Raw genomic sequence first — 26,223 nt, 5'->3', positions numbered from 1 at the left:
CATAATTGTTGATTCTAGGCTAATGACTACTTTCAAGACTTGGTTAGTCTTGAGTAAAGAGTTGCTGCTAAATAGCCTTAGTTACTAATAGATTTATTGCTGTTGAACAAAGCCACAGCCCTTCCTGGATTCTGATTTCAGAACAGTCCCACCAATATTAGCTTTACATTTCACAGTACCTTTTTTTTTTTCCCATAATACCTTTTTATCATGTGAACTTGTTTTTGTTGAAGTAGCAGAGAAAGAAATCTTTTTAAAAAATAATTTATTTTTTTCATGAATTTTTGGCTGCTCTGGGTCTTTGTTACTGTTCTCAGGCTTTCTCTAGTTGTGGAGAGGGGCTGTTTTTCATTGAGCTGTGCAGGCTTCTCACTGTGGTGGCTTCTCTTGTTGCAGAGCACGGGCTCTAGGCACACAGGCTTTAGTAGTTGCAGCGTTAGGGCTCAGTAGTTGTGGCTCGAGGGCTTAATTGCTCCGATGCATTTGGGATCTTTCCAGACCAGGGATCCAACTCATGTCCCCTGCATTGACATATGGGTTCCTAACCACTGGATGACCAGGGAAGCCTGAGAAACAAACTTTACAGCTTGTTGACCATTCCTGGAGATGGTAGAGGATATTGGAGGAACTCTTGCCCTGGAATTTAGAGTTGATTTCACCTTTTCCTTTCCACTTAATGAGAATGCTGTGTTTTGTTACTGTCTTACTATTGTATCAGACTGTTATGTCCTTTAAGAATAGGATTGTGCCTTACTAAATAATCTTTGGGATGTTCTGCAGTGTTTAGTAGAGACCTTTATTATTAGTTTTTTAAATGAGCAGTGTATCATTTGAAGTAATTTTCATTTTGTTGATCTTACTCAGGGGATTTTTGGTTGAGATGGAAAACCAGATTTCATCCTTAGATTAACTGATTCATGTTACAGTGTTACTTTAGCTGAATGTTGGAGGTTTGTCAGTTTCTTTGAGACAATGGGAAATAACAGTGAAAACTGTTTTTAGTCATTGAATTTAGATATGTAGATTTTTTTTCTTTAAAGGTGTGGTCCTAGATTAAGTTTTACAATTATTGCTTTTGTTTGAAAATTACTACCCGAATAATCAGATAGCAGTTTTGGTTCATTTTGAGTTTACTCTGGAGTAATTGCCTCAAGATTTTTCAGGGAGTAGGATGGAGAGGAAGTAGGACTACTTATGCTTTCTAAAAGTATATATTTTTTTTTTGAGACGTCACTGGAAGTTCAGCGGTTAAGACTCCAAGCTCCCAATGCGCTGGCCGTGGGTTTGATCCCTAGTTGGGGGATAAGGTCCTGCATGCTGCATAGTGCAGAAGAAAAAAAAATGTGAAAAAATTTTATTTTGCACAAGTCACATTTTGTTTCACCTTCTAGTACTAGAAGTCTGACCTCCTTCCACAGTATTAAAAAAAATAAGCTAGAGAATGTAGGTTTATGCCCCAAATAAACCAGCAACTAGTGAAACCAGTGGCAATCAGTCAGCTGCCAGGAATGTTGCATGTATTTGGGTGGATGAGATCATATCAGAAAACTAGCAGTGCCTTTGGGCAAAGCATAGTAATTCTTTTTATGTATAGAACCCATCTGGTGCCAGCAGCTGATAAATAATCAGAGAGAAGCCAAAAGGCGACAGGTTTCTGAAACCTTCCAGGTTTTGATACAGATTAGCACAAACTCTTAAGGACTAACTGTTTTGAGTCTCATTTCCAGAGTTCCTGATGGCAGGTTTAGGTATGAGGTTACTATAATTTATGAATTAAAGCTACTATGAGCATAAAGTGACCTACAACTTAATGTGGAATCAGGGTGGGTTGGAAGAATAGGCAACACGGTACTGCTAGGTCCTAGGTGAAGAAGTGAAGTGAAGTCGCTCAGTCGTGTCTGACTCTTTGCGACCCCATGGACAGTAGCCTATCAGGCTCCATCGTCCATGGGATTTTCCAGGCAAGAGTACTGGAGTGGGCTGCCATTTCCTTCTCCAGGGGATCTTCCCAACCCAGGGATCGAACCTGGGTCTCCTGCATTGCAGACAGATGCTTTACCGTCTGAGCCAGGTGCTAGGTGGATGCTTAATATTTTTTTTGGCCAAGCTGTGTGGCTTGCAAGGTCTTAGTTTCCTGACCAGGGATTGAACCTGTGTCCCCTGTATTTTAAGGCAAATTGTTCACCACTGGACCACCAGGGAAGTTCCTTTAATATAGTTATGTATTTAGTTATTTATTTTTATTTGGTCATGCTGGGTCTTCAGTGCTGCTTGAGGGTTTTTCTCTAGTTGGGGCAAGTGCGGACAGCTCTTTTGGTGCATGGACTTCTCATTGCGGTGGCTTCTCTTGTTGCAGAGCACAGGCTCTAGGCACACAAACTTCAGTAGTTGCAGTGTGTTGGCTTAGTTGCTCCGTGGCATCCTTTAGTATAGTTTTAAATTTACTTGTTTTGAACTTAAAGATGTTTAAATTGTGGTGAAATACACTAGAGGAAATTGACCAATTTAACCATTTTAAGTAAACAATTCTTTGTCACTAAGGACAGTCACAGTGCTGGACAGCCATTCTTGTTGTGTAATCACCAAGTTGTGTCTGACTCTTCTGCAACCCCCTGGACCGTAGCCCGCCAGCTTTCTCTGTCCACGGGGTTTCCCAGGCAAGAATACTGGAGTGGACTGCCTTGACCTCCTCCAGGAGGTCTTCCTGATCCAAGGATCCAAACTGTGTCTGCTGCTGGGCAGCAGACTCTGCCACTGAGCCTCCTGGGAGGCCCTGTGCAACCATTCCCACTGCCCTTTCCAGAACTGGTCCATTTCCCAGTGAGAAACCATGTCCATAGAACAATTAACTCTCCATGCCCCACTCCCAGCTCGGGTAACACCTTCTGTTTGTGGTATCTCATATAAGGTATTGCCTATTCTTGGTACCTCATAAAAGTGGAATCAAGTATTTGTCCTTTTGTGTTTCATTTACCAAAATATTTTTAAGGTTTATCTGTATTGTGATTGGCATCAGAATTTTAGTCCTTCGGAAGACTGAGTAATAGTCTGTTGTGTGTTTATAGCACATTTTGTTTATCCACTTACCATTGGCGGACACTTCAGATTATTTGGAAATAAATTGTAGACATCAGAGTACTTTGATTTCCTAAATTCTTCAGCATGTTTTCCTAAAAGGATACTGTTTTATATGACAATATTATTGTTAGCCCTGAGAAAATTAATAGTAATTTCATATTACTATTCCATTTTTTTAAAGTTATTTGATAGCTGTTACTGAGCAAACCTTCCTCAGCAATCAATGCAAAGAAATAGAGGAAAACAATAGAATGGGAAAGACTAGAGATATCTTCAAGAAAATTAGAGATACCAAGGGAACATTTCATGCAAAGATGGGCTCGATAAAGGACAGAAATGGTATGGACCTAACAGAAGCAGAAGATACTAAGAGGTGGCAAGAATACACAGAATAACTGTACAAAAAAGATCTTCACGACCAAGATAATCACGATGATGTGATCACTCACCTAGAGCCAGACATCCTGGAATGTGAAGTCAAGTGGACCTTAGAAAGCATCACTACGAACAAAGCTAGTGGAGGTGATGGAATTCTAGTTGAGCTATTTTAAATCCTGGAAGATGATGCTGTGAAAGTGCTGCACTCAGTATGCCAGCAAATTTGGAAAACTCAGCAGTGGCCATAGGACTGGAAAAGGTCAGTTTTCATTCCAATCCCAAAGAAAGTCAATGCCAAAGAATGCTCAAACTACCGCACAATTGCACTCATCTCACACGCTAGTAAAGCTCAAAATTCTCCAAGCCAGGCTTCAGCAATATGTGAACCATGAACTTCCAGATGTTCAAGCTGGTTTTAGAAAAGGCAGAGGAATCCGAGATCATATTGCCAACATCTGCTGGATCATGGAAAAAGCAAGGGAGTTCTAGAAAAACATCTACTTCTGCTTTATTGACTATGCCAAAGCCTTTGTGTGGATCACAATAAACTGTGGAAAATTCTTCAAGAGATAGGAATACCAGACCACCTGACTTGCCTCTTGAGAAACCTATATGCAGGTCAGGAAGCAACAGTTAGAACTGGACATGGAACAACAGACTGGTTCCAAATACGAAAAGGAGTACGTCAAGGCTGTATATTGTCACCCTGCTTTTTTAACTTATATGCAGACTACATCATGAGAAACGCTGGGCTGGAAGAAGCACAAGCTGGAATCAAGATTGCCAGGAGAAATATCAATAACCTCAGATATGCAGAGAACACCACCCTTATGGCAGAAAGTGAAGAGGAACTGAAAAGCCTCTTGATGAAAGTGAAAGAGGAGAGTGAAAAAGTTGGCTTAAAGCTCAACATTTAGAAAACGAAGATCATGGCATCTGGTCCCATCACTTCATGGGAAACAGATGGGGAAATAGTGGAAACAGTGTCAGACTTTATTTTTTGGGGCTCGAAAATCACTGCAGATGGTGATTGCAGCCATGAAATTAAAAGACACTCCTTGGAAGGAAAGTTATGACCAACCTAGATAGCATATTCAAAAGCAGAGACATTACTTTGCCAACCAAGGTCCGTCTAGTCAAGGCTATGGTTTTTCCAGTGGTCATGTATGGATGTGAGAGTTGGACTGTGAAGAAAGCTGAGCACCAAAGAATTGATGCTTTTGAACTGTGGTGTTGGAGAAGACTCTTGAGAGTTCCTTGGACTGCAAGGAGATCAGCCCTGGGATTTCTTTGGAAGGAATGATGCTAAAGCTGAAACTCCAATACTTTGGCCACCTCGTGTGAAGAGTTGACTCATTGGAAAAGACCCTGATGCTGGGAGGGATTGGGGGCAGGAGGAGAAGGGGACGACAGAGGATGAGATGGCTGGATGGCATCACTGACTCGATGGACGTGAGTCTGAGTGAACTCTGGGAGTTGGTGATGGATAGGGAGGCCTGGTGTGCTGCGATTCATGGGGTTGCAAAGAGTCGGACATGACTGAACTGAACTGAGCAAACAGGGCCATCGTAATTTGGTATTACGTAATTTGGTATTTGGAATATTGGTGTCCAGGATGGTAAACATGATAGTCTTGGCATTTGAACTGAAACTTATTTATACACGTTTGAACTTATTTGTATGTATTTTCTGCAAAAATTATAAATCAGTATATGTATATATTTAAAACTTGAAATCTATAAGGAATTCTCTGGCAGTCCAGTGGTTAAGGCTCTGCTCTTTGACTCTGCTGAGCACCTGGGTTCAGTCCCTGGTCAGGGAACTGAGAACCTGCAAGCCACAAGGCAAGGCAAAAAAAAAAGAACTTTAAGTTTATAAAATTAATTTTCCTAAGGAATGAGTTTTTGCACGACTGTTTAGCTTATTTTCCTTGCTATAAATATTTGTTCCTGAACTCCTTTGAGGAAGGTTGAATTGTATTATAGCAATTTCAGATGCATAAGGGGAACACAGTGAGTAAAATAAGACATAGCATGTCTCAGGGCCAGGGCTGTGCTTTCCTGACTGCTATTTGGTCTTCTTTTAAATAAAGGAAATTGGTGTGTGTGGAAGGGGTGGGTTAGGGAACAGGTGTAGTTGTTTTCCTCCTAAATTCTAGGTTGCTTAATTTGAGACTGTACTCGAGTCAAATGCTATTCATTCACTCTGAATTCAAAGTTAACTTTTAGAAACTTTGAGTTTTCAGCTTTGTTTGACATAGATAAGGCTATAAAAAATTGGAAATTACTGAATGCATAGGGAATTAGTGTTTTCAGCCCGGGAAACACACTTGAAAGGACGAACCAGTAAGTAACTAGGCCCTTTGACTAAGGGGACACCGAGTAACTGAACTGAATGGAGATCTCGGTGACCCTTTTGGGAATGATTCCTGCATCCGTTTGCTCATAAGCACCTCCTCCACAGAAAGGGCTTCAATTTTGCAGTGATAGGTGCAGAATTTGTCTTGAGGTCCTGTCTATACCTCAGCTTAAACAGAAGTAAACTTATAGAAGTATCTTAGATATGGATACTGAGAGAATGGTTAACAGTTGTCCCAACAGTTTTATCTCTCATTTCCTGGTAGCAACCTATACTGATTTGACACGAATGTTCTTTTCTTCTTTAGCATTCCTGGGAGATGGTCGGGAAGAAGAAGGGAGTCTCAGGACAAAAGGATGGTGGCCAAACGGAATCCAACGAGGAAGGCAAAGAAAATCGAGACCGGGACAGAGACTATAGTCGGCGACGTGGTGGGCCACCAAGACGGGGAAGAGGTGCCAGCCGTGGACGAGAGTGTATGCATGGGGCTTTAACAAAACCAGCTGTGGGTTAGTAATGTCTAGACTTGAGGGATGTCAGGGCCTTGTGAGGCTAAACCTGGTAACCATTATCTTTTTGATTTTTTTTACGATCATCTGTTCTGAGATCTTGGCATTTCTTACATACAGATTTTTTTAGCAACAGCCACCAGTTTAGCATGAAATTACCTTGTTAGCTGTTTGTAAGATTTTTTGACTGGGAACCATTCCCCTAGTAACCATCATGTTCTGTCCTTCTAGCTCATTTTCTCTTCTTTGTTTTTGTCTCCCCCTAATCATGTATGCATACAGTTTATATATATTTTTCCTGTTCATTTTACTCTGGCCATTTGTAGTGTTCTGTTTTTAAATTTCAGTTCGAGGTCAGGAAAATGGATTAGATGGCACCAAGAGTGGAGGGCCTTCTGGAAGAGGCACAGAAAGAGGCAGAAGAGGTCGTGGCCGAGGCAGAGGTGATCAGTTTGTTGGGGGAATGGATGTTGGGGACATGCTACTCTTATTAGTTTAGTAGGGGGTCTGCTTTATTTAAAAAAAAAAAAAAAATTCAATCTCAAAAATATACAATCAACTCCTACAGCTCAATTCCAGAAAAATAAATGACCCAATCAAAAAATGGGCCAAAGAACTAAATAGACGTATCTCCAAAGAAGACATACAGATGGCTAACAAACACATGAAAAGATGCTCAACATCACTCATTATCAGAGAAATGCAAATCAAAACCACTATGAGGTACCATTTCACCCCAGTCAGAATGGCTGTGATCCAAAAGTCTACAAGCAATAAATGCTGGAGAGGGTGTGGAGAAAAGCGAACCCTCTTACACTGTTGGTGGGAATGCAAACTAGTACAGCCACTATGGAGAACAGTGTGGAGATTCCTTAAAAAACTGGAAATAGAACTGCCTTATAATCCAGCAATCCCACTGCTGGGCATACACACTGAGGAAACCAGAATTGAAAGAGACAACGTGTACCCCAATGTTCATGGCAGCACTGTTTGTAATAGCCAGGACATGGAAGCAACCTAGATGTCCATCAGCAGATGAATGGATAAGAAAGCTGTGGTACATATACACAATGGAGTATTACTCAGCCATTAAAAAGAATACATTTGAATCAGTTCTAATGAGGTGGATGAAACTGGAGCGTATTATACATAGTGAAGTAAGCCAGAAAGAAAAACACCAATACAGTATACTAACGCATATATATGGAATTTAGAAAGATGGTAACAATAACCCTGTATAAGAGACAGCAAAAGAGACACTGATGTATAGAACAGTCTTTTGGACTCTGTGGGAGAGGAAGAGGGTGGGATGATATGGGAGAATGGCATTGAAATACGTATAATATCATATATGAAACGAGTCGCCAGTCCAGGTTCGATGCACGATACTGGATGCTTGGGGCTGGTGCACTGGGATCACCCAGAGGGATGGTATGGGGAGGGAGGAGGGTTCAGGATGGGGAACGTGGGTATACCTGTGGCGGATTCATTTCGATATTTGGCAAAACCAATACAATATTGTAAAGTTTAAAAATTCAGATGGATGCTAGATACCTTAATTGTTGAGATGTAGTGCAAATTCTGGAGATTACTGTGAGGGCAGTGGGGATGAAGGTAGATGTCATTTCCTCTAGTATTGTTATTACTATATTTGCTTAAGGATCTGGCAGTTCACTCAGCAAAGAAACATTCTTGTCAATAATAAGGATTGTCCTCCTGTATTAACTGATGTGCTTCAGAGTGAGAGAAGGAACATCTAATGATGTCAACCACTTACTTTCCAAAGTTGCCTCAGTTGGCATGGTGGTTTATATCAATTTTTAAAATGTTTCCCTCTCCCTCTTTAGGTGGCTCTGGTAGGCGCGGAGGAAGGTTTTCTGCTCAAGGAATGGGGTGAGTTTCATTGATCCAATGTCAAAGTCTTTAATTTTTTTCCATAAGTGTTACCATAGTAGCTTGATGTGGTTAATATTCTGGTATCCTGAGGATAATAGGCAGCTAAGTAACCAAATGTGATCAGACAGATTGCTATAGTATTTCATCAGATGTGTCCAGACATTGGGCTTATTTTAGTGAGATAAGCATTTACCACCTGGATTACTTTATCTCATAACTTCATGTGAATATATATACCTGCTGTTTTTCCAAAATCTTCATGTGGATTTTATCAGTGGCCTAATGCAAGGGGAATGATAGATATCTATATGAGTATATCATGAAATTTTAGGTAAGCTGGTACAATGAGGAAAAGTGAACAGACAAGATTCTAATTGCCCTCCTTTTGAGTTAATTTCAACTGATGTTGCTTAGAGCTCAGAGGCTCTTAAGCTTTTTATTTATTTTTTTCTCCCAGAACCTTTAACCCAGCTGATTATGCAGAGCCGGCCAATACTGATGATAACTATGGCAATAATAGCGGCAATACATGGAACAACACTGGCCACTTTGAACCAGACGATGGGACGAGTGAGTGACTGTTTTATTCATTTTTTGTCTTTTGGAACCTAAGGAAGTAATTTTTTTGAGGTTATACTAATATAAGAATGTGGAGGTATAGTTTTTGAGTGCTGAGACAGGGAGAGAGAGGGATAACGGTCGTATTAGTGTGTACTCTGTATTTATTGTGTGCCTACAGGCACATTATACATGCTGTTTCACCTGATCTGTCACTATTTTATAAAACAAACATTATTTATTGTCACTTTTCAGATGACAAGATTTAGATTGCAGGAGTGATTATGAAATTTGCTAGTATCTGAACTTAGAATTTTTCGACTCCAGAAGGCCGTGTGCTCTTTCCATTATACCATCAGCTCCCAGTTGTATTTCCTAGTGTTTCTGTTTGGCTTTGCCTTTTGACAAGATATCCAGGATTACTCAACCCACTACTTGTAGAGGTGAACAGGGCCCAGAATCAAAGCCCACTGTTAATTTGTTTTTGCATACAGAGATAGGAATGTCTTTTTCCTTTAATTTTTGGTAAATATCAGTATCTGGGCAAGAAGAAATTCTGGAGACTTTTAGCCTCTCATTGTTGGATAGTGTTCTGGGTGTGATAGGGTATTATGGGATTTGCTTTTTTTTGTTAGCTGACTTTGGTGCTTATCTGGGTAGCATAGATGTTTGTGGATATGTTAGGCTTGTGGGACACAGCAAGATGTATTTGGAAGTAAAAAATACTTTGATTACTTTAAATGAGAGCAGCCTCTGGGTTCCAGAGTATTTTCTTCTGAGGAGATCAACTATCTCCTTCTGGCTGAGTCAACACTTGGAAAGAAAAGCCTGAGACTTTTTTTTGTCTTATAAAGGGGGGATGGGTTAATAGAGGAGCATGAAATAGGCTCTCTTGACTGTTTATCCACTTAAATTTGCCTTACCCCCCTTTCAGAGATCTGTTACCTTAATCTTGCATCTTTAGGAAGGTCTTTGGCACAAACTTCTTCTCACCTACTGGCCACAGTATGCTATAACTCAGATCCTGAGTATTACATGCTTTTTGTTCATCAAGCTGTCTTAAAAGCTCATTTTGAATACAGATTTTTCAGGAGCAGAGGCTAAAGTTATTGTCAAGCTACATAACTTTTTGAGCTTCCTTATTAGCTATGAAATGTCCTTTTCTATTTTAATTTGGAGGCATTAGAACTCTTCATTCATCTCTTGATGGCTTTTTAGAGCGTTGGTAGCAGTCTGAATAACAAAAGTTGAGGGATTTGTTTTTAGTTGTGGACAGAAAATTAGGTATGGAGTCCCAATCCTAGGTTGGTTGGAAAAAGAGGAAAGGAAGAGGTGTGTATTTGCTTATACCATGTAGAGAAGAACAAATTTGGGAGGCTGGAATCAGAACTTCTTATCTGTTGCCGAATGAATTTTGTGCTGCTCCTGTCATCTTGTTAGTGTTGGGTTAGCTCCGTGCATTCATCCTTGTTAGTTTGATGAGTTGAACTTTTCATGCATAATCTCTTTTTATGTTTTCATGATAGCAAACTTCAAATTCCCTTTTTATTTTAAAAAGAGACTGAAATCTACCCTTAAAATATCCACAGGTACAGTGGGAGTTGTTTGTTGGGGGCAATCATTCTCATTCACAAGCAAAATTTCACTGGTTGTTTTTTCTTTTCTTTTCTTTTTTGTTTCAGGACTTGATTTCATTGGGGTTGAGGGGTCAAATTATCCCCGAAAATTTGAGACTGCTCCTGGTATGATACATCCAGGCGCCTAACTGCCCCGGATATTTAATAATAGATTTTTATGAACTGAAATATCTGTGGATATGTCATCTTTATGTCTTCCTGCTTTTTATTTTTCTGCTTTTTCCTTTGATTCTGTGCCTGTTTTTCTTACTTAGAAAATTGCTTAATGAACACTTAATATTTACTTTGTCTGTGCTTTTTGCTGGTGGAGTGGAAGCCCTAATCTGTTAGAATATTTGAACGCTTTCTGCGTCTTAATGCTTCCTCAGTGTGTAGTCTTTTTCCTTAGCTGTGACCATATGTCCTGTATAGGAAGGTGTCAAGTAGCTGTCTACAGTCTTCCTTTCCATTCCAAATACAGTCACCAGAGTGCAGGGGGAAAAATTATTGCATGAGAGATAGCTTCTAAGTAGTACGTAACTTCTTAGATCACTTCTAATTCTAGGATTGTGTGTATGTGTTAACCCACATTTTGGATTCCAGTTAACGACAGTGGGATGGATGTCAATGGGGAGCAAGAATGGTATCACCAGAGAGGGAGAGAAAAATGTTATTTGTATCTTGCTTAAATTGAGATTGGACTTTGATTTGGAGAACATTGTCATTGTTAAGTGGCTTGAAATTTCTGTGGTACAATTTTAACACTGTCCTGGGAAAGGCATTGCACTGACATATTTTTCTCTAGGAAATAGGATTTTTCATTATTAAATGTTTAGAAGAATTTCAGATGGATTCTGTAGGTATTAGAATGTTTCTTTTCAGTGATCATGAAATCAGAATGCCAGACCTTCATTCTTTGATTCTTGTAAGAAGTTTTCTCCATTTGGAGAGAATGCTATAAGAATTATTAAATATATACTGTTATTCTAGAGAAGAAAACCAGGAGTTTTCTTGTCTTTTCTACAGATAAGTGCCTATTTCTTAGTGTGGTCCTTTGCTTGAAGGGAAGAATTTTAGGTCTCAGAAACTCACCCATATTCCTTAAGAAAAGGCAGGTTCCTTTTCTGAGAAGGACATGTGTATATGTGACACAAAACAAGGGGAATGTGGAAGATAGTTTGATTATTTATGGACCTCTTCTACAGAAACTGTATCTGCACTACGTTATTACCAACAGGAGGAGAATGCATAACTCCACTGTCTGTGCCGTGAGCTCAGCAGGTCAGATTTCATGTCTCATATAGTTAGGATTAGTACGGTAATTACTTGATTTTTCCAGTTTCACCTTGTGTCTTCTGAAAATAACAGCCAGCAGAGTTTTTTAATTTAGTTTCCATAGCAGATAGGTGTCAGTGCTCTGTTTGGATTTCAGGCCTTTCCTTCATTGCCCTTCGACTGTCTTGTTGAAACCATTTGTGTTCCTCTGCCCCTGCTGCCACGTCTCTTCAGACTGCTGGCAGTATTGTCTTATACTCAATAGATAGAGTTTGCATGTTTTGGCTTGAATTATCTGCTGCCATTTCACTGACCAGACCACTGAGTCAGGCCTGAAGGTCTATAAGAGATTGCTTGGAGTGCTGGATCTACTGGAGTCTTGCTCTCTCTTGCATTGTGTTTCTCTCTCTTGCTGTCTCGCACTGTTTCCTATTACAGCTGTGTGACAAAAACTGAAAGTAGCTGTGAAATTTAATTAGAACCCTGGTGTTCTGAGGTATTCTAAAAAGTCTTTTCCTCCCTCTGAAGCCCAAGAATCCTTTCTGATTACTAAATGCTGGTTACACTTTTGGCTGCCAAAAAATTTAATGCATTAGTATTTTCTACACATGCTTTGTACTGGCATTTAAAGTTACTTCATTGTGTTTTCCTTTATTCCCAGGCGCATGGAGGACTGCAACAGAGGAGTGGGGAACTGAAGATTGGAATGAAGATGTGAGTATTCCCATGTTATTCCTCATCAGTACCTTCTATCCCTAAGTGATGTTTTAGGGATAGAAAATGGGTATGATTCTACCCCTTAAAATTCACCCTTAAGATTCTGACCCAAAACTTTTACATCCAAAATAGTGTTCTGAGCAAGAACATTTCACATATGTTATATGAAGGAGACTGGGCATGAACAGGACTCTCTGGAACCAGACTATGGAAAGGGCAAGTGCACTTGTGTAAGTCCAATATCTGATTGTCGGATTTATCCCAGGAAGCGATGGTGGTTGGGTAGGGCACCAGAGATGGAGTCAGGCAGGTAATGCATTGAGCAGCAGCTTCTGATAGCACGTGATGCTCCTTGGAGCAGTGCAGTTATTTGGTTCACATTCAGGCTTTGGTGTATGGTCCTGTAATTGGTTTAGAGGTGGGTACATGGTGAAAGTTTGGTTGACTCTGAAACCCATTTTGTTATTGTACTCAGAGCCCAACTTGGATGATTTTAATTGAGATGAAAATGTAGGTTTGGCTGTTCTGCAGTGACTAAACTTGGAAACCTCATAGATGTGTGGCACATAAACAGCTATGTGAATTCATTGGAGTAGTACCTGAGTAAAGGGATTTTGCTGATGGCTGGTCACAGTCAAGCCTTTGCTGTGAATTATAGTGATCATGGATGAACTTTCCTGTATTTTGTATTTACTCAAGCAAGACAGAATATGGTAAGAGGAAATGGTGTGTCAAGCTGTTTTGGTTTTCAGGGCTGAGTTTTAAAATTCCAGATGCATCAGCATCAGAGTGTGATTCTTTTCTATTGTAGCTGAGCTAGACTGCTTTGTGAATACTTCATAAGATTTGGCTTGTCTGCTTAACCACCTTTCAGAGAATGATATATTGGGGGGAGTGGATTTCCTGTCTTTAGAGGGGAGGTTTCAATCAGAAAGTTTTTTTTTTTTTTAACTTATTTTTAAAGTTGTGGGGGAATTGCTTGGTGTTCCAGTGGTTAGGACACTTTCACTGCTGAGGGCCAGGGTTCAATTCCTGGTTGGGGAACTCTGAGCGCCCACAAACTGGGCAGCATGGTTAAAAAAATTAAATCAACTTTGAATAGTAGAAATATTTATTCCCTGCAATTGACTTACTTGATTTTAATGTCTTATAGGGGAGAGACTAGATGTAATAAAGTCAGTTTTAAGGCAAAACACGTTAAAATTATTCCTGCAAACTTCAGCACATCAGAATTTGGGCCCTTCCTGCTCAAAAGCAAAGAATTATTTTTATTTCTGTCTTCATTTTGGCTGGGGTCTTCCTTTGAGAGGATTAGTGGAAGATAAAGTATGATTCGGATTGAGGTAGGAGTTGGGAGGCATAGTGAGAAAATATAAAGGGGCTTTCTCTATTTTTCTGTCTAGCATATTCACTTTCTTATAAGTTCAGGGTGCATATTATGTGACTCCACTAGATTTTATTGGGTTCATGGATTCTGCTCTCTCTTTTGATAAGATCTACAGAAGATAGATAGAAGGGGCTTGAAAGTCAGTCCATTCAGGATTTCTTAGGGTAAACAGTTCTCACTTGTAGGAGTTTTTCCCTTTTTCTTATGTTGCATTCCCCTTACCTCTGCCAGGTTTCTGGACTGTAACTAGCCTAACACTAGGAGTGACTAATGCCTCTGTTTTCCAGCTTTCTGAGACCAAGATCTTCACTGCCTCTAATGTGTCTTCAGTGCCTCTGCCTGCGGAGAATGTGACAATCACTGCTGGTCAGAGGCAAGTGTGTGGTGTGAATTGTCAGTATCTTTTCTCAGAGGGATCTGCTAAGTGAGCTGTAAGGAAGGAGTGGTACTGGCCCTTCATGAACTCCCATAGTGTTGATAATAGAATCAAATCACATTACACTCCTATTTAGTTTATAGGTAGATTTTTGTAAGAGTTGATAGTAGTTTATCTACCAAATGAATATCTGTATAATTTTGAAGTTAACTTCTTCCAGATAGTCCTTCATTAATACATACATCAAGAAAATGTATATATATATATATATATATATATATATATATATATACACACACACACATTAGCCTTGTCAGCATCCCAGATACTGATTAAAACTTAGAATAATATAAACTTACAGTAAATCAGGTTAAGAAAAGCTAAAAGTGGAAAGATTTTATTTATTTCGGAATTTGCAGAACTGTTCAATAGCTTCTTCTCTTGCTTTATAATTATGTCTTTGCTCTAGCCAACTGGGTGTGATGATCATTTTTTCCCCTAGCATCTATCTTATGAATTTTTTAGGACTTGAACATAAGTATTGGAGTCAATAGAGGGAGATAACACTTGTCAGGGAATATTTTTATCCCCTGAAAAACTCTTGAATTATTTCTGGACCTGGATATGATAGCTGTAGGGCTTCCCTGATAGCTCAGTTGGTAAAGAATCTGTCTGCAATGCAGGAGACCCCAGTTCAATTCCTAGGTTGGGAAGATCCACTAGAGAATGGATAGGCTACTCCACTCTAGTATTCTTGGGCTTCGCTTGAGGCTCAGCTGGTAAAGAATCTGCCTGCAGTGTGGGAGACCTGTGTTGTATCCTTGGATTGAGAAGATCCCCTGAAGAAGGGAAAGGCTACCCACTCCAGTATTCTGGCCTGGAGAATTCCATGGACTGTATAGTCCATGGGTTGCAAAGAGTCGGACATGACTGAGTGACTTTCACTTTCACTTTCATGATAGTTATTGGCCCAGAATCCAACTTGAAGGCAGAAGAACCAGAGATCAAATTCCCAACATCTGTTGGATTATAGAAAAACCAGGAGAGTTCAAGAAAAACATCTGCTTTACTGACTATGCCAAAGCCTTTGACTGTGTGGATCACAAAAAACTATGGAAAATTCTTAAAGAGATGGGAAAACCAGACCACCTTAACTGACTCCTGAGAAATCTGTACGCAGGTCAGAAGCAACATTTAGAACCGGACACAGAACAACAGACTGGTTCCAAATTGGGAATAGAGTACATCAAGACTGTATACGGTCACCCTGCTTATTTAAATTATATGCAGATTAAATCATGCAAAATGCCAGGCTGGATGAGCACAAGCTGGAATCAAGATTGCTGGGAGAAATATCAGTAACCTCAGATATGCAGATGACACCATTCTTATGGCAAAAAGTGAAGAAGAACTAAAGAGCCTCTTGACAAAAGTGAAAGAGGAGAGAGAAAAAGCTGACTTAAAACTCAACATTCAGAAAAACTAAAATCATGGCATCTGGTCCCATCACTTCATGGCAAATAGATGAGGAAACAGTGACAGACTTTATTTTCTTGGGCTCCAGCATCACTGTGGATGGTGAAAAGGATGCTTGCTCCTTGGAAGAAAAGTTATGACCAACCTAGACAGCATATTAAAAAGCAGAGACATTACCTTGCCAGCAAAAGTCCATCTAGTCAGAGAGTTGGACCACAAAGAAAGCTGAGCGCTGAAGAATTGATGCTTTTGAACTGTGGTGTTGGAGAAGACTCTTGAGAGTCCTTTGGATTGCAAGGAGATCAAACCACTCAATCCTAAAGGAAATCAACCCTGAATATTCATTGGAAGGACTGATGCTGAAGCTCCAATCAATACCTTGGCCACCTGATGCAAAGAACTGACTCATTTGAAAGATTCTGATGCTGGGAAAGATTGAAGGCAGGAGGAGAAGGGGACGACAGAGGATGAGATGGTTGGATGGCATCACCGATTTAATGGACATGAGTTTGAGCTAGCTCCAGAAGTTGGTGATGGACAGGGAAGCCTGGTGTGCTGCAGTCCAAGGGATCGCAAAGAGTCGGACACGACTGAGTGACTGAACTGAACTGACTCAGAATGTCCTAATAAGAAGTGTGATAGGAGTAGGACGTTCAGGATGTCATTACCAGAGGTTAATTGTTGTTATTGTTTTTAATGACACCAAATATCTGATTTTTTTCCCACACAGGTTCTGTGTTCAGCTAAGTGTTCAGCAGTTTAATTCAGTTCTGACAGTAATTCTCCAGAGTTAGCACAGACCCAAGGTGACTGCTCAGTATCCTAAAACAGCCTTTACTTCAGAGGTACCCAGGCTACTCACACAGTTCTGCTCAGCTGGCTACAAATTTGGGGGTTTTCACAGCCCCCTCTTCAGATTCAATAATTTGCTAGGATGATTGATAGGATGCAGGAAAGTGTTTTTGCTTGACATTCCTGATTTATTAGTTTAACCAGTATTCCAAAACAGCCAAATGGAAGAGAGGCACAGGCCAGGGTGTGGGGGTTGGAGCATGGAGCTTTTAAGCCCTCTCTGGGTGTTCTGCCCTCCTTGTGGGTCACATGTGGTCACCAGCCCAGAAGCTCACTGAATCTCACTGTTGAAGAGGTTTTAATCAAAGTTTCATTACATATACATGATTGATGAAGTCATCGGTGATTGAATTCAATCTCTAATTCCCTTTCCTTTCCTAGAGGTGGGTGGAGTGTAGTAGGGTTGAAAGTTCCAACTCTCATTCACTTTCTTGGTGTTTTTGGTGACCAGCCACCTTCTCAAAACTATGTGTGTGGGGTTCCCCCTCCCTGAGTAACTATTATCTTAAACTGTGGTTGAAAGGGACCAATTATGAAAAATAAAAGATATCCCTCTTACTAAGGAAATTTTTCCAAGTATATAGTATATACTTGGATATACTTGGATATATAAAGTATATACTAGTATATACTTTATTATACCACAGGTGACTTTTGGAATTTTTTAAAAACTGGGGGAAAAATTGCCTAAATCCTTCTGTTCTAAAGCCACTTGAGGATGCCAGCATTCTATTTGTGGTCTTAGATATTGGTCATGACAGGTATTCAGTATTAAAATCATGGGTAAAAGTTAGGAATTTTGGGGCCAGTTATGGAGCTGCTGTATTAAAACTAACATTTGACATTTCATTAAGTTAAAAAATTTCACTAAAATTAAAATTGTAAACAACATTAAGGATGTCAGCTCCATTGGAATACATCTGGATACTATTGTGACTCTTATACATCTGTTGTTTTTGATGAGTTCAGCATTTTAGGGCTTTGTGTTTCTGGGGAGTGACTTCCTTTTGATCTATCCTTAATCTAAGTCGGGTATTGGAGATAAGAATGTTCTGTCATTATTCATCAAACTTTCTCTCTCCACTAGAATTGACCTTGCTGTTCTGTTGGGAAAGACACCATCTTCCATGGAGAATGATTCATCTAATCTGGATCCCTCTCAGGCTCCTTCTCTTGCCCAGCCTCTGGTGTTCAGTAACTCGAAGCAGAGTGCCATATCACAGCCTGCTTCAGGGAACACGTTTTCTCATCACAGTATGGTAAGTAGGAAACAAGGTATATCTTAAAGTTTTCTGCAACCCCAGCACATACGTACAAATACAGTAATTCCTTTCAGTGACACCTGAAAGGTTTGGGGCAAGGTAAAAAGCATCTTTTGTCTTCCTAAGCAGACTTGAGTGTAGAAATGTTGATTTGGGTAATAGGGGATAGCTCTAGGAGAGGATTTAGGTCTGGACAGACCAAATCATCTTATAAAAATGAATAAACATTTTATTTGTGGTCCGTTGCTCACTGTGTCTGACTCTTTGTAACCCCATGGATCCCACCAATCTCCTCTGTCCAGGGAATTTTCTAAATAAGAATACTGAAGTGGGTTGCCATTTCCTACTCCAGGGGATCTTCCTGACCCAGAGATGAAACCCATATCGCCTGCACTGGCAGGTGGATTCTTTACCACTGTGCCACCTGGGAAGCCCTGACACCATTTACTGAGTACTTATGGTGCAGAACAATGTATTTTTTTTGTAGGGCGGGGGGAATGTAATTTTTGGGGGAAAAAATTATTTGGCCGTCCTGGGTCTTAGTTGTGGCACGTGGGATCTTAGATCTTTGTTGTGGCCTGCAGGATCTTTAATTGTGGCATCCAGGGCCTAGTTTCCTGACCAGAGGTTGAACCCAGTCCTCTCTCCCTGCCCCCACATTAGAAATGTGGGGTCTTAGCCACTGGGCCACCAGGGAAGTCCTTATTTTCTATTATTCTTGAAGAGAGAAAATCAATGACAATTTTAACGCTAATACTAATTAGTAATAGTAATTAAATGTTGAGAGGTAGTAGCACTTCCCTGTTTTTTGATAGAGCACAATTACCATATGTATGTATTTAAATCGTACATTTCTGAGCTAGGCTTCTAAAAACTTGAGGTCTTCCTGAATCTGCCCATATAATAACTGTTTCTCCCCTTCTCCGTAAGTGGGGATAAGGGTGCTTGCTGTGCCTATCTTACACGGCTTCAGGAAGATAGATAAGATTATGAGTAAAAGTGATACAAATGTGGTGGCTGTGGTGGTATTAGTTGTTAACCTGGAGCACTTAACAACAAATGACTTGTTGATTCAGAATTATTTTTTAAAAATTCAAGGTCATCAATTACGGGAAAGGCTAAATAAACAAAGACGATACAAGGACTAACTTATGGTCAGTAAATCCTAAAAGTACTGCTTTTTCTTTCTTTTACTTTCCTGTCTGTTTACTTTTTGGTGGTTGTCAAGAGGTAAGAGACAATGTATATGCATATACTTGGATTTTTCTAGTAGTAAGATTATGTTAATAGTAATTGCTTCAACTAGAAAATTGCTGAGTCAGCCTCTAATCCAGAAGTTTTTTTAGTTTTTAACCGTTATCCTAAAATAATTTCATGTGTTAATGGTAATTTGGTGGTTAATATTCTGCCATATATGAATGGTGACAGGTGAGAAAAGGTAGAAGAGAAGAGAAAGGGAGAGAAGTGTTGGGACCAAAAAGAAAGAAAGAAAATGGAACAAAGATGATCAGAAAATAACTGCCAACCCCTAATATAGATGATTTGAAAAGGGTTAAGTGCTTTGTGTCACTTTAAATTACCATTAAAGCCTGGAATTTAGGATTTATGCTGTGCTAAGTCACTTCAGTCGTTTCCGACTCTGTGCGACCCCATAGACGGCAGCCCACCAGGCTCCCCTGTCCCTGGGATTCTCTAGGCAAGAACACTGGAGTGGGTTGCCATTTCCTTCTCCAGTGCATGAAAGTGAAAAATGAAAGTGAAGTCGCTCAGTCGTGTCTGACTCTTAGCGACCCCATGGATTGCAGCCTAACAGGCATGGGATTTTCCAAGCAACAGTACTGGAGTGGGGTGTCATTGCCTTCTCCATTAGGATTTATACCCAAATCCAAATTCTCATCAAAAATAAAAATGTCAGTATATTTCCAGTTTACCCTGACATTCTATTTAATGTGTGTCGTGTGATGTGTTAAACATAAGTTCCTTCTTTTTACCTGTGTTAATTAGGGTGCTATTTAATGTAGTTCTTTTCCTTTCAGAATAAATTACAGGATTAATTTCCCTAAAAATTTAATGGATGTAAGTAATATAGGAGCCCTTATTATCACAATATGTGAATATTAAGTAATTTTCTTTGTCTTTAATGTTTCATGCTTGCAGTGTTTGGTAATCATTGCTGTGTGGGATCATTTCTCTGTTACAGTCCTGTACTTTCAACTAGATTTTGGCTGTTTTTGTTTTTATTTGTATAATCTTGAAATTCAGACTGAAGTGGAAAGAAAAAGTCTTACCTTGAGTTGGGCAGATTGATTTTGTGTAAGTGCTGCTTAATGATGAAAATCATGATGTGGTTAAATAAGAACCTAAGAAAGACTAGACTAAATCTCCTTAGAGTTTCTTTAGAATGGTTAATTTTCTGGTCTAGGGTGGTAGTTTTACTTGGTGTTGGGGATCCCCCAGAAGCAGCGAGAGTAAATTTTTCTCTTATCATCACGATTGTCTAGTGCAGAAGCTGGGCTGGCCCCTAATCTCGCTCTTTTGTCTCTGCTAGTTACTAGAAGCATTGAGGAGAAGCTCCAGTTAGTTGTTTTTGTTCCCTTTGAGCTTTTCAGTGGAAGGCCCAAAGGCATTAATGACTGAAGTGAAAGTTTATGTTATCTTCATGTTATCTTAGTAATCAGTTATCAGTTGATTTAAAAATTCAAAATGGGGAGAGACCCCTCCTCCAGTCATTAAAAAAATTCCTGGGGACTCCCATGGTGACCCAGTGGCTGACTCCACGCTCCCAGTGCAAGGGGCCCGGGTTTAATCCTTGTTCAGAACTAGATCCTATATGCCACAACTAAAGATCCCTTGTTAGGCAGCTAAGACCTGGCATGGCCAAAGAAGAAAAAGAAGTCTCTGAGGAGGAGGGAGGGAAGGGTGATGGCAATGGTATAAATTTTAATGGCTCTTAAATTTTTTTGAGTGCTTTCTATGTATCATGCACATATTAAATGCTTTTTATATATTTGTTTAATCCTCCTACACCTTTATGAGATACTACTTTTATTTTCAGATGAGGAAAATGAGGTACAGATTAACTACAAGTCATTTTTCCACAATTACTTAACCAGGATTTAAGTCTAGACAGTCTCAGTCCAGACTTTACGCTGTAATAGACTATTCCATTTAGTGACATTCTTTATATCTATACTGACTCTTAACCCAGATGAGTGTCTTTTTGAGTAGCTGAACAAGGTTATTTGGCTGTGGATTTCTCTAATCACTGTGTTGATCTACAGGTGAGCATGTTAGGGAAAGGATTTGGTGATGTTGGTGAAGCTAAAGGCGGCAGCACCACAGGCTCTCAGTTCTTGGAGCAATTCAAGACTGCTCAGGCCCTGGCTCAGTTGGCAGCTCAGCATTCTCAATCTGGAACCACCACCACCTCCTCTTGGGACATGGGCTCTACCACACAATCCCCATCGCTGGTGCAGTATGGTGAGAAAGATGGAAAATGACTGAATTCTTTAAGGGTTGGAGGATTACTGCCAAGAGGCTGGCAGGAGTAGTTCCCACACTGATTTCCCCTTGTCAGAAAGGCTCAGTTCAGAAAGCTGGGGAATAATAAATAAATATATAAGTTGAGGCTGTATATCTCTTTCATCAAATTTAACCCTGTACACATTTGCAGTCTTCTGTTGACGTGAGGATGTTTTGGATTTTTCCTGGATTTATCTTCAGTATTTGAAAACAGTGTGTTGCCTTTGGAAGAGTTTATGAACTTTGCCGTTTTAGGACCTTATTCTCTGAATATGGGCCATTTCTAGATTGCTTTCTTACAAAGGCAGTGTAGTTGATTTGATATAATCCAATGGTTGTCACAGAATAATAGTATTTTCTTGAGGTCAATGAGGACCTCTGGCCTCATACATATTGGATCTCCTCATGCAGATTTGAAGACCCCAAATGATTCAACAGTGCACAGCCCCTTTACAAAGCGCCAGGCTTTCACCCCGTCTTCAACCATGATGGAGGTGTTCCTTCAGGAGAAGCCACCTGCTGTGGCTACCTCCACAGCCGCACCTCCACCCCCATCTTCTCCTCTGCCAAGCAAATCCACCTCGGCTCCACAAATGTCTCCTGGGTCTTCAGACAACCAATCCTCCAGCCCTCAGCCGGCTCAGCAAAAACTGAAACAGCAGAAGAAAAAAGCCTCCTTGACTTCTAAGGTATTTGAACTTTTCGAAAGATATTATTTTAGGGCAAAGGGGTGTGGGATTTGAGAATTGAGATTGTAAGGATGTAGTTTAGAAGTCTGATGTGGAAGTTTGCTATCAGTCTTACAATAAGGTTATAGTAAACCATTTCTTTATCTTCTCTACAGATTCCTGCTCTGGCTGTGGAGATGCCTGGCTCAGCAGATATCTCAGGGCTAAACCTGCAGTTTGGGGCATTGCAGTTTGGGTCAGAGCCTGTCCTTTCTGATTATGAGTCCACCCCCACCACGAGCGCCTCTTCAAGCCAGGCTCCAAGTAGCCTCTATACCAGCACGGCCAGGTAGAGGAAACAGCTGTCATAGACTTCTTTTAGACTTTTCCAACTTTTTGTAAGTCTCTTGTTGATTCCTAGAACTCTGGACAGCCAAGGCTCTGATTGAAGGAAAAGCAGCCACTTGTAGCAGTTTGTTGAGCACTTTTGTTACTAGGTTTTTCCATAACCAAACAGATAGAATATATCCTTTGGGTACTTACAGAATGTCCAGGCACAGTTCCTAGAGATGTGTACCCCCCCTTTAAAGTACATTGGCAGTGCTTTTGACACTTTGAGACCTTTTCTGTGGATTTAAAGCCTATGAAGGTTGTAACTTTGAACTCCTAGGAAGGAGGTAAAATTAGTACTACAGAATTAAAAGAAACCTTTCCTGTAGAACCTTTCCTATTTCCTATGAATAGATATCAGGGAAGTCTATCTTAGGCAATAGAAAATCCTGGAATTCGGGAGTAATAGGTGGGTTTAGTTTTTTTTTTTTTTAAGTCCTTAGAATTTAAAAGTAGAGATGTCTTGCCCCAGCCTAGCTCTATTGAATCATAATTGTTGTTAATGCATGTGAGTATTTTTAAAGTTCTTCTCAAGAGAATTTTACTCTTGGGTTTTTTGAGAGAGCCAGGAACTCAGAATTCCTTAAAGTGAGCAAAAGGTGATTTTTCCTGTGCTTAGGGTTCTTGTTACGATTATATGAAAGGGACCAAGAATAGTGTATCCTTTCTACTGACTTTTAGCCTCTTTTTCTAATAACAGCAGAATGTAGGGACACAAGAAAATTCTCTCTTCCTTTAAGAGTTGAAAATGTTTTTAAGCTCGATTCTTAGCTTAGATACCTGGCTTTATAGGATGTGGAAATTCCTACTGTTGTCAGGAGAAAATTGTTGCAGTATCTTTTATTTGTTCTTGAAGTTTGTCTTTTTGATTATAATCAATTTGATTATAAGTTGATTGTAATCAACTCTAGTAAGTTACTAGAGTAACTTACTCCACTGTTTTAGTATCAGTGGATCTGTTCTATTCGTTTCTCTTGAGATTTTCCTTCTCCATTCCCCACAGTGAATCTTCATCCACAATTTCATCTAACCAGAGTCAGGAGTCCGGTTATCAGAGTGGCCCAATTCAGTCGACAACCTATACCTCCCAAAATAATGCTCAGGGCCCTCTATATGAACAGAGATCCACACAGACTCGGCGGTACCCCAGCTCCATCTCTTCATCACCCCAAAAGGACTTGACTCAGGCAAAGGTATTGGCTTCACTAGCCCCTGGGCATTGGTTGGGAGAGTAGCAGACAAAGTCTCTTAAAGTCTCTTAAATATTAGTGTTATACTTTTTGACAGATGGTTTTAAGATATCTCTGAAATGCTGATTATGAAGCTTAACCTCATTTTTGTGGTTGGTGAAATAAAAAAAAGTTCTGTGCACTAATCCTGGAGATTCAGAGCTAGAAGATCATTCTCTTTGCACTAAAGATTCATTCTCTCTAGTAGAATCAGTCTCCAGTACCTATTTTCTTGGAAAATCTGATTGCTAGACTTCTGAGTGCATATCAGTAGACCTCACCTTGCTATGTCTTGGCTTGGTGAGGGGGACAGCATATGCCAGAGGAAATGTGGAGTGACTGTCAGATGCAGCCAGCAGAATAAGTGGTTTGGCTGAACTGTCTTACTCCCACATCCTCCCCGAGGGATCATTGGATTTTGGCAACCCACTCCAGTATTCTTGCTTGGAGAATCCCATGGACAGAGGAACTTGGTGGGCTACAGTCCACGGGTCACAAAGAGTCGGACACGACTGAGCGACTTCACTTTCACTTTATCTGTTTGGGGTTCGGGATCTCTTCAGCAGTTTGGGCATTGCCTCTTATTGCCCTGGGTCACACAGGGTCGGTATATCTTTTATTGTTTTTTTTTTTTTTTCCAAAGAGGTTATAGCAATTTATTTTTTATTTATTTTTTAAATTTTACTTTATTTTTAAACTTTACAATATTGTATTAGTTTTGCCAAATATCGAAATGAATCCGCCACAGGTATACCCGCGTTCCCCATCCTGAACCCTCCTCCCTCCCCTACCCTCCCTCTGGGTCGTCCCAGTGCACCAGCCCCAAGCATCCAGTACTGTGCATCGAACCTGGACTGGCGACTCGTTTCATACATGATATTATACATGTTTCAGTGTTATTCTCCCAAATCTCCCCACCCTCTCCCTCTCCCACAGAGTCCATAAGACTGATCTATACATCAGTGACTCTTTTGCTGTCTCATACACAGGGTTATTGTTACCATCTTTCTAAATTCCATATATATGCGTTAGTATACTGTATTGGTGTTTTTCTTTCTGGATTACTTCACTCTGTATAATAGGTTCCAGTTTCATCCATCTCATTAGAACTGATTCAAATGTATTCTTTCTAATGGCTGAGTAATACTCCATTGTGTATATGTACCACAGCTTGCTTATCCATTCATGTTTTTAAATTTTTGTTGTTTTTCCTTTGGGTTGTGTACATTATGTTAATCCTTCTGTTAACTTGCAGAATTTCTCTGAAAGAAATTGGTTGGCAGAAATTAAACTGAGTCGGTGTACTAACAATCTATTCTTGTTTGTCTGTTTCTTACCAGAATGGCTTCAGTTCTGTGCAGGCCACGCAGTTACAGACCACGCAATCTGTTGAAGGTAAGGGTCCTCCAGGCTTTTTCCTCTAAATTACAGTGTTTTTACTCCCCTTCCAATATTTTTGCATGTTGTAGATTGTCATGAAAAGACCCCTGCCTCAGTGATCAAAACTATTGGTTTTATTCTTAGCTTGATTTTTTTTCTACCTTGCTGTTTAATCTCAAACCTTCCTAAGTTTCAGGTTCTCTGTTGGTTTCCTTCATTGGTTGGTTCTGTGAAATGCTTGGAATTAAAAAAAAAAAAAAAGATTGCACCTAAATGCTACTGGTCCATTACTAAATATCTTACACACTCACACTCTTATCTTCAGGACAGCCTAGGACTGTCGTCACCTCTTAACTTCCTCTGATGATGTGAATTCCTTTCTTTATTTCCAGGTGCTACGGGCTCTGCAGTGAAATCTGACTCACCTTCCACTTCTGGCATCCCCCCTCTCAGTGAAACGGTATCTGCAGCTTCCTTACTGACAACAACCAATCAGCACTCATCCTCCTTGGGTGGCTTGAGCCACAATGAGGAGATTCCAAATACTACCACCACACAACACAGCAGGTGATTTGGGGTGAGGATGGAGGTTTGGGTTGGTGAATAGTAATAACAGAGCTCTCTGGTTTTGTCTTACCCTCTCTGCCTAGCAGAGACCACATTATCTAAGTGGATGACCTACAAGCTATGGGAAGTAAAGACAGAGGAGGCTTTTTTCCCTTTTCAAAACCCATTCTTATTTTGGGCTCTGCTCACTACCCCTTGCTGACTATTGTGTTGACCTTACGATCTCAGATCTGTTTGGTCCCATATTCTGCCTTTTTTGCCTGGGTTGTTTTTTTACTTAATTGAATTATAGTTAATTTATGACGTGTTAATTTCTCTGTACAGAAAAGTGATTCAGTTATACATATACATGTTCTTTTTTATATTTTTTGCATTATGGTTTATCACAGGATATTGAATATAGTTCTCTGTGCTGTACAGTAGAACCTTATTGTTCGTTCGTTCTTTGTATATACTAGTTTGCATCTGATAACCCAAAACTCCAATTCTATCCCTTTCTCTTCAGCAACCACAAATTAGTTCTCTGTGTCTGGCCTCTGTTAATTGTTATGGCTGCACTGGGTCTTCACGGCAGTGCACGGGTTCTTTGTTGCTGCACATGGGTTTCCTTTGGTTGCTGGGAGTCGGGGTTACTGTCTAGTTGTGGTGTGCGGGCTTCTCCTTGCAGTAGCTTCTCGTTGCGGAGCACAGGCTCTAGGGCGTGTGGGCTTCAGTAGTTGCAGTGCATGA

The 26,223-nt window shown here is 40.1% G+C and overlaps 1 protein-coding gene and 1 non-coding gene across 30 annotated transcripts in view; both read left to right on the top strand.

Moving 5' to 3' along the window:
• The window catches only part of UBAP2L (ubiquitin associated protein 2 like), a 47,987-nt gene that overhangs the window by 7,472 nt on the left and 14,292 nt on the right, over nt 1-26,223 (top strand). For 10 of the 29 annotated variants that reach the window (XM_027532255.1, XM_027532207.1, XM_027532161.1 and 7 more), the window contains exons 5-18: nt 6,122-6,323; nt 6,671-6,766; nt 8,171-8,216; nt 8,677-8,789; nt 10,460-10,519; nt 12,330-12,382; nt 14,060-14,145; nt 17,564-17,735; nt 21,020-21,218; nt 21,672-21,949; nt 22,105-22,277; nt 23,322-23,511; nt 24,888-24,942; nt 25,320-25,494. In XM_027532255.1, coding sequence (XP_027388056.1) covers nt 6,122-6,323; nt 6,671-6,766; nt 8,171-8,216; nt 8,677-8,789; nt 10,460-10,519; nt 12,330-12,382; nt 14,060-14,145; nt 17,564-17,735; nt 21,020-21,218; nt 21,672-21,949; nt 22,105-22,277; nt 23,322-23,511; nt 24,888-24,942; nt 25,320-25,494 — 1,898 coding nt within the window. The remainder of the gene's footprint in view (nt 1-6,121; nt 6,324-6,670; nt 6,767-8,170; nt 8,217-8,676; nt 8,790-10,459; nt 10,520-12,329; nt 12,383-14,059; nt 14,146-17,563; nt 17,736-21,019; nt 21,219-21,671; nt 21,950-22,104; nt 22,278-23,321; nt 23,512-24,887; nt 24,943-25,319; nt 25,495-26,223) is intronic. The other 19 variants (XM_027532318.1, XM_027532297.1, XM_027532278.1 and 16 more) reach the window with 3 other exon arrangements.
• Nucleotides 23,808-23,944, top strand: LOC113890612. The gene has a single exon (XR_003510570.1). It is a non-coding gene; the product is annotated as a small nucleolar RNA SNORA58 (small nucleolar RNA).

The sequence above is a fragment of the Bos indicus x Bos taurus genome, chromosome 3 (assembly GCF_003369695.1).
Source record: "Bos indicus x Bos taurus breed Angus x Brahman F1 hybrid chromosome 3, Bos_hybrid_MaternalHap_v2.0, whole genome shotgun sequence".
Taxonomy (NCBI): domain Eukaryota; kingdom Metazoa; phylum Chordata; class Mammalia; order Artiodactyla; family Bovidae; genus Bos; species Bos indicus x Bos taurus.
Note: the sequence above shows the minus strand (reverse complement) of the source record. Positions and strands in the feature narration are given on the sequence as shown.